Source organism: Melampsora larici-populina, assembly GCF_000204055.1.
Source record: "Melampsora larici-populina 98AG31 unplaced genomic scaffold MELLAscaffold_3, whole genome shotgun sequence".
Lineage (NCBI taxonomy): Eukaryota > Fungi > Basidiomycota > Pucciniomycetes > Pucciniales > Melampsoraceae > Melampsora > Melampsora laricis-populina.
The window spans coordinates 1,943,899-1,951,309 of record NW_006768767.1 but is presented as its reverse complement, the minus strand read 5'-3'; the positions used below and the strand labels follow the sequence as shown (position 1 = coordinate 1,951,309).

At 40.7% G+C, this 7,411-nt stretch overlaps 1 protein-coding gene across 1 annotated transcript; it reads right to left on the bottom strand.

The window, feature by feature from the left end:
- Positions 1-2,494: 2,494 nt before the first annotated feature.
- Positions 2,495-5,968, bottom strand: MELLADRAFT_102402 (uncharacterized protein; the record flags this gene model as incomplete). Its single annotated transcript, XM_007405011.1, has 5 exons — positions 2,495-2,530; positions 2,571-2,680; positions 2,751-2,873; positions 5,414-5,875; positions 5,938-5,968. The coding sequence occupies 5 exons, from the start codon at positions 5,966-5,968 to the stop codon at positions 2,495-2,497; spliced, it is 762 nt and encodes a 253-aa protein (XP_007405073.1).
- Positions 5,969-7,411: the final 1,443 nt, after the last annotated feature.

Sequence of the window (7,411 nt, the reverse complement as noted above, 5' to 3'; positions counted from 1 at the left end):
TGGAAGAGTTTGGGAAAACAGCTCCAGAAATCGTGAATTCTGAGAGCATCCACTATCGTCTCTGTAAATGGCCTTGGTACGGTAAATTTTGCTGAAATTTACCATACCGAGCCTCAAAATCCCCAATCGTGTCCAACATACAGATCTGTACCTACAGAATCACTCGAAAATCGGTAGAGGTCAAGCAAATTTGCTGGACCTCTACCGAATCGGTATCTGCAAAAGCACTGGACTTTTACCGAGCCGCACACCACACCATCACTCCCAAAATTCAAAGTCCGACTACACTTCACTTTTTATGCTCTCGATCCGCATACACACACCAAACTTCTCATTCTGACTCTCAACATGAGCATTGGAGAACCTCTTTCCTTGCATACCTATCATATCTTGTTACTGCTCATCATCAGTTCTATGAAGTCCCCCTGTTTTCAAATCATGTGTTTTCAAGTCTTTCTGTCAAATCGTTTGTTTTCAAATCGATTGCTTTCCAATCGATCATTTTCCAATCTTGAGGTTTTTTCAATCAATTGTTCTCAAATTGACAATTCTCCAATCGATTATTTTGGAGCAATCACTATGAAAACGATGCTTTTGAAACTCAACCCATACTGAGCAACAACTATGTAAATGTCAAAACTCGATGTTTTGAGTTGAGATTTGCAGACTGTTCACAGAGCACACGATAGTGGAACAGAGTCCATTCTGTACAGTACGTACTGTACAGAATATATATACTGCAACGATAGTGGAATTGTGCGTTTCTGTACGTACGGACTAGGGGTATGACCCGGCCCTGAAGTGTCAGGGCCGGCCCCGGGGCCGATTCAGGCCCGGCCTCGGCCACGCAATACTCAAGGATGCTGCCGGGCAGCACCGGGCAGGCCCTGGCTCGGACCATCCCCTTGAAAGCGTGTTTGAGAGCTCGGGAAGGATGCTTGATGACGTCAATTTTTCCAAAAGATTGCCTCCATAAAGATTTTTTGCGACGGCCCCGGCCCCGAGTAGCCCTGTACCGGGGCCTTTTTTGCTATTCCCAGGCTGGACTTGAGGCCCCGGGCTCGGCCTCGACCTCACCTAGAAAACGCTCGGGCACACTCGGCCGGTCAGGGCCAGGGCCGGGTCATAGCCCTAGTACGGACACTGTACTTTACAGACACGTACAGTAAATTTACTGAAAATTTACTGCAACGATAGTGGATGCTCTGAAGCTGTTTTATTTGCCCCGGTCGAGGCCATTTGGAAGCCCTCCTCATGGCCTTGACTTGACCCGGCCATACTCAACTTATGATATGATCACTTGAGTTTGAAAGGCACTCCACTTGAGATCAAACATCAGATCACATGTGATGTTCTTCATTCACAATGATATGATGATAAAAAAAAGACTTCAGGAAATAACATTGCAAAAGAAGACAAATAAGCCAGTCAATTGAGATCAAAACTGCCTTGCTTTGATCAATACATTTTTGTGAAAATTGGTAAAAAGCACCCAACCAAGACTGCTTTTGCGCCTATGTGGTTTTTGGTGCTATCCTAAAGGCACATGTTTGAAGTTTCAGCTTTGCCAACATCCTATCACAACTAAAAAGTCATCAAGGCACGACGAAGCAACCCTGATAGCCAAGACTACGGTGATGTAATGTCCCACATTTGGAAGCCATCTCCAGTTATCTCTGCCCACAACAGGGTTTGAACCTACAACCAGTACCAGTAGTGGGCAGACGAGCTGACCAGCTAACCACTAGGTTATAAACTGTTGAAGTGCAGAAGCATTGCAAAAAGTCTTGTTCAGAAGTAAAGTTACAACAGCCAGCATCTTTGGCTTGGGGCAAAAATCCGAGGCGTCCTCAGATTTTGGTAAATAACAAATGATTCTACACCGCCAACTCATGCATGATCAATTTTTTTAAGATTGTCAGTTGGTTTAAGTTGTGGTTTTTTTCTTCCTGCTTTTGGCGGGTGGAGCGGGAGCAGATTTCCAAACTTCCAAGCCCTTCTGAATGGCCTCTTTCCACTGTTCCGGAGTCACCTGTGAGATGGTAAGTGCGGACGCCTTTCGATGGGCTTTGGCTGAGTATAACGCACCTGCATTGATGATATAAGAATTGAGTTGATTATGATTGATATAGTAGTTTGATTGTGAAACCAGGATTCTCTCGACTCTTTTCTGGTGGCTATCAGTCACCGAACATGAAGCCTCGTGGCAGTTGTGTTGTACGTTGAGAATACAATCAATATCCTGGATAGTGTATAAAGACGGAGAAATATCAGCTGCGTGTATTGAAGACTAAATGAAAAAGAGCTTACCGCTGCTTTGATCCATACCAGATCTTCTTTAATGACAATTTCTCTCATTCCGTAGAATGGGATAACTCGATTTCGGCTGCACTTTTTGACCAAGAATAAACTTTTCGAAGCCGCTTGGTTTTCCGGTTTCCAAATCGATTGAACTCGGCCAATATTTAGACTATTCTTGATCTATATTTTAATCTCAGTTCAGATCATAAAGCTGTACATCTTCAATAGTCTATGGAAGAACGTACCAGGACAAAGTCACTCTGTTCAACTTTTTGTTTGTTGAGTAAAGTCAGACTTTCAATTTCTTGCCACAAGTGTTTGGTTTGTAAGTTTGATAAATAAGATGGAATAGAAGCGGTGGAGTTGTGTTGCACTTTATCTGATTACAGATTGTTATGTCAGTCCGGGTAAAGAAATCCATTGATTTAGAATATGAGATATAGACTCACTACCAGCAATGAAATCTAAACGGTGATTCAAGGTTACATCCCGCCCCAGTGCGTGTTGAACCTCAGAGTGATCGGGAAATATTGAATTCAACGCCGTTCCCGCAGTGACCAACTCATCAAGATCTCGATCATAAAACGGGCTTCTTGATGTCAAAGTTTTCAATAGTTCCCAGTTGTTGAAAGTATTGGCTATATCATTTCCAGGACTTTGATGATTAGAATGAATTGAAGCATATTGTAGAACTCCATTGAAAGATTCGAATTTTTGGGTTGCAAATAAAGGTGCGGCTCCAAGACGTTGAATTGATCCAGGTAAGTGCGTCAGCATGTGAAATTTTGGTTTGTTCACCCATTGTGCGGTAATTCTGATCAATTTATGTAGAAAAATATCGATATGAGATTGTAATTCGTCAAGATACGAGGCCATATTGGTGATTTTTGCTTGAAATACGTAAGACGAAAGAAGGCAAAGTGATGTCCAAAGATGTTGTTTTTGCGGAGAAAGATGGCCGAACAAGACAAAAGGAACAGTCTGTAAAACAGTCTGAAATTCTTTACCCACAAGACTTTGAGAATACTGGATCAATGTGTTAGGTTGGATCGGAGGGATATTGAGACCTTTAGTGTTGAAAGCATTCCAGCGTGCTGAGAATTCGTTATATTTTGCGGAACCAGGCTTCATCGCACCTAACTCTTTCATTGTATCACCAAACAGGTATTTTGCAATTCCAAGTAAAACCACATGAAGGATCTCAACTGGGGTATCAGCATGACCGTCAAAACCTGTCCGTCCAATTGAATTTTAGTGTGGTTATCAAAAATATTGAAGAATGAATGAAAATTGTACTTACCTTTGAGACGAAGCATCGGATTAAAAAGGTGATCTCCAAGTTCTTCATCGAGTTTCCGGCATATTTCCTCAACCTCATGACAAGGTTTTGATTGATAAGCTACTTGAACTTGTTTTATGAAATGATCACATGTTGAATCACGAATACCAAACTTCCGACCCATCTGTTCCACAGTCGTCTTTGAGTTTGGCTTTTGCGCAGCTTTCCAGATCTGAACAGTTCTTGACCGTGTCTCATCCCAGTCACGCTTGGGAGAAACACTCTGCAAACATCAAATCAAAGACACAAAAATCAGATTCAATTATTCACAAATAAGATCTGAGCCCACTCACATGTTCAAAATTTGAATCCAGTCCAACAAATTGACATATAAATTCTACTGTCTTCTTTTCTACCATGGTATCAACTTGAAGCGGACAAATTCGACATGGTGTGAGAGTGATTGCTGGGTTCGTAGTATTACAGATTTCCGCATGCATAGGCGAGTCTCCTAGATGACAAAGAACTACAACCATAGCTATCACCTCCTTCCCGGATGCGTAGTCAAAGGCGTCAAATCCGACTTCACTAAGATGGCTATAAATCACAAAGTCAGCTTTTGAATTTTACAAATCACTTAGAGAACTTACTTCAATTCATCCACCACATTATCAAAAAGTTCGAGTGCACTTGCCCTATTTGAAGCCGCTAAAAAATGAATATTATATTCTTGATTTGTCATTTCCGGCGGTAAACCCGACAAAGTGAAAAATAAGCTCATATGTTTATTCCATTTCTTTGATACATTTCCGGACGTATCATCGGAGTATAAAGTAAGTGGAATATGTTTGATTATCTTCCCATTGGCTTTAGATCGCCAAGGGTTGATTAAGGGCAGGGTAATAAAGTTTTCGCCTTTGGACTCTGTCAATGTGAAAAGACTGTGTTAGCAAAAAGGATCTAAATCAATGATAAACGTATTATACTGACGTATGAATTTATCTTTAAGAAAATCTTTTAGTAAACCTAATCCTTCTATCACGATCTTATCAGAGCGTTTTGATAATAAACTTATGTCAATGGTGTGTAATAAAGGTGAATCAAAATCAGGCTCCTCGGGAATATGAACTGCAACCTCATTGAAATTATTGTCTCGAGGAATTATCTTGGCTTGAAGACATTTAGCAAAGAGTTTTCCGTCTTGTTGAAAGAAGTGAGTTGGAACCACCAAATGCGCAGATTCTAGCTGATAAATTTCATAGATGTAAATATGACCAATCGGAGATTCAACCATTTGAGCTCGAATTTCCCGGTTGAATTCTTTAAGCCACTTGGATGATTGGGAGAGACGTGTGATTGGAATACTAGTGCCAGTGGTCTGTTCGGGTATGGTGACAATATGCGGGCTGATAAACGGGTTTGCCAAATCCTGAAAAGAATGATATTCTTGAATTAGTTTGTAATGAATTTACAAATGATTATAAAAGAAACTCACTCGTCTGATTATATCTTCAATTTTAAGTCCAAAGAGCGGAGTACCCAACGGACTTCGGCGCTGAACAACTGATAAACCAAATCTTTCTTTCAAACATTTTTTCAAGGCTCGAAGCACCCCCCATTCGGGGAGGTAGACAGAGCAAATTTTCAAAATTGAACAAATGCGGTGATACTGTGACCGGGGGACAATAGGTTTCGTGTTGTTCCAATGATAAGAATTGCAATGAAATGCTGGAATGAAAAGCGGAAAAAAATTAGATAGAAAAACTAATAGTTTTTGGAGAAAGAAATTAAGTTCACTTACCTCTTTCTTTTTGAAAGGAAACCAACCTTTACCCTCTTCTTTCTTTGCATTGGCTAGCTCAGCATCAAGCATTGCTTCATAATCAGTGTCATCATCATCTCCGTCCAAGTCTTCTTTATCCAACATCTCAAGCGCTTGAAATAATAACTGTCTTTGTTCAGTTTCGGACCCAGAGTTTGAGGAATCGTCATCATCGGACAGGATCGGTCCTAAAAGGTCTAAAACGTCTAAAATTGAATCACCAAGCTGATCTGATTTGTCATCCGTGTCCATAGCATCTTCAGGCCATTGGTTGTTTGAAGAAGACAGAGCTGGTGCACGTGAAAGTGGAGCAAGTAGTTCTTCATTATCATCCTCTTCGGCTACTAATCTCTCAACATTTCTTTTATGTGGTAAAGAATTGGAATGCCGTTCATAATTGACTATATTTCGGCTGCGACATGCATTACACTTGTAGAGTGGTACAGCTGGATTTGTGGATATTGATTCAAAAACTACAATATGGATTCATAATCAGTGATGGGTTGATGGAAATGAGAAAGTTCAAATAACTTACAACGTGGTAGCTGCTGATTATTTCCAGCCATTGCTTTACAACAAATAACCAGCTTTATCAACAAATTCCAAATTCTATGAATAAATTACTCTCTTCTTGGATGATGTATTTTATTCTATCTTATCTTGAATCTCACATTAACTTATTGAGTCTTTGATTTTCAGTTTTTCAAATGTAACAATCTTTGATTCTGATTTATCTTTTTCCAATTTTGAAAATACACTTTTTCTTTTATTCAGGAAATATAATTTGATATAGAATATTAATACTATTGTAATATAAGTCTTTATTAAATTTGACACTACAATCTATCTAACCCTTCTTCAGATTATATAATTTGATTTGAAAGATTGTAATATAAGATTAATATTTATCAAAAGAAACAGCCCATTAAAGTTAGCAAAGCTTTTGATGCTTTAACAAACAAAGAAGGAAGAAAGAACTGACAAGATTCCTCTATTTGTTAGCCAAAAACAAACTGATGTTTGATTTGGAACTATTGATGAATCCAATTGTTAGATAATAAACAATTGATTAATGCAATTGTATTGATTTGACGTCGAAATCGATGTTGATTGTTGAATTCCGCGGCCGTGCGATCGAAAACAGAAGTGGTAATATCGATTTGTGGTGGCGGATTTGGTTAAAGCCGGACCGGCGATCAAATCGCCAGCTCGACTGATGCTCGCCTGCGGGCGGAATCAAGGCGGTTTCAAGGCGGACGGCAGCCACCTAACAGACGCTCGCCTTTTGCAAATTAACTACGCAGACCGGCTGCAGTCCGACTACCAGCGGTACTCAATCGGACTGTAGCCGGTATGTAGCCCGCTCTCACCGACCATTTTCAGGCCTTTTACCGGCCATTTTCAGGCGATTCTCCGGCCATTTCACGACCCCGACGACGCTCAGACTCCACCGACGATATTTCTGCTCAGAAACCACTCCGTGGTGTAGATGGAGGTTCTGATGAATTTGATCAAATCAAGTGAGGAACAAATATTTACAACTTGAAGCTTTCCTTCTCAGATACTATGGAGATTGCCACAAGGTCAATATCCAGTTTATCTGAAGTTTGACTTGACCTTCTTTGGTACACCACGGAGTGGTCCGGCCCATCTGCAGACTGGGACGGAGGCCGTCTGCAGACGGGCCTTTTTTTATATAGTCACAGACCGTCTGCAGGTAGGCGCTGGTCCCACCGTATGCAGACGGCCTTTCAAATACCACCTGCAGCCTGCCTGCGAGTCGACTGCAGACGAGATGCAGAGGGTCAATCACTGGTCTGGGTCCTGGGTTCTGCTCCACACCAATTCTCAATAATAGACCAGTGAGACAACTGCTAGCCTTGAAATTTGGCTAGCAGGCAGCTAATTCAAAGAATCAAAATAATATCTATTTATCAATGCATTAAAGATTTTCTCAGACATAGGAAGTTGATAACAATGAGTATATCATAAGAAGATACAAGTTTTTT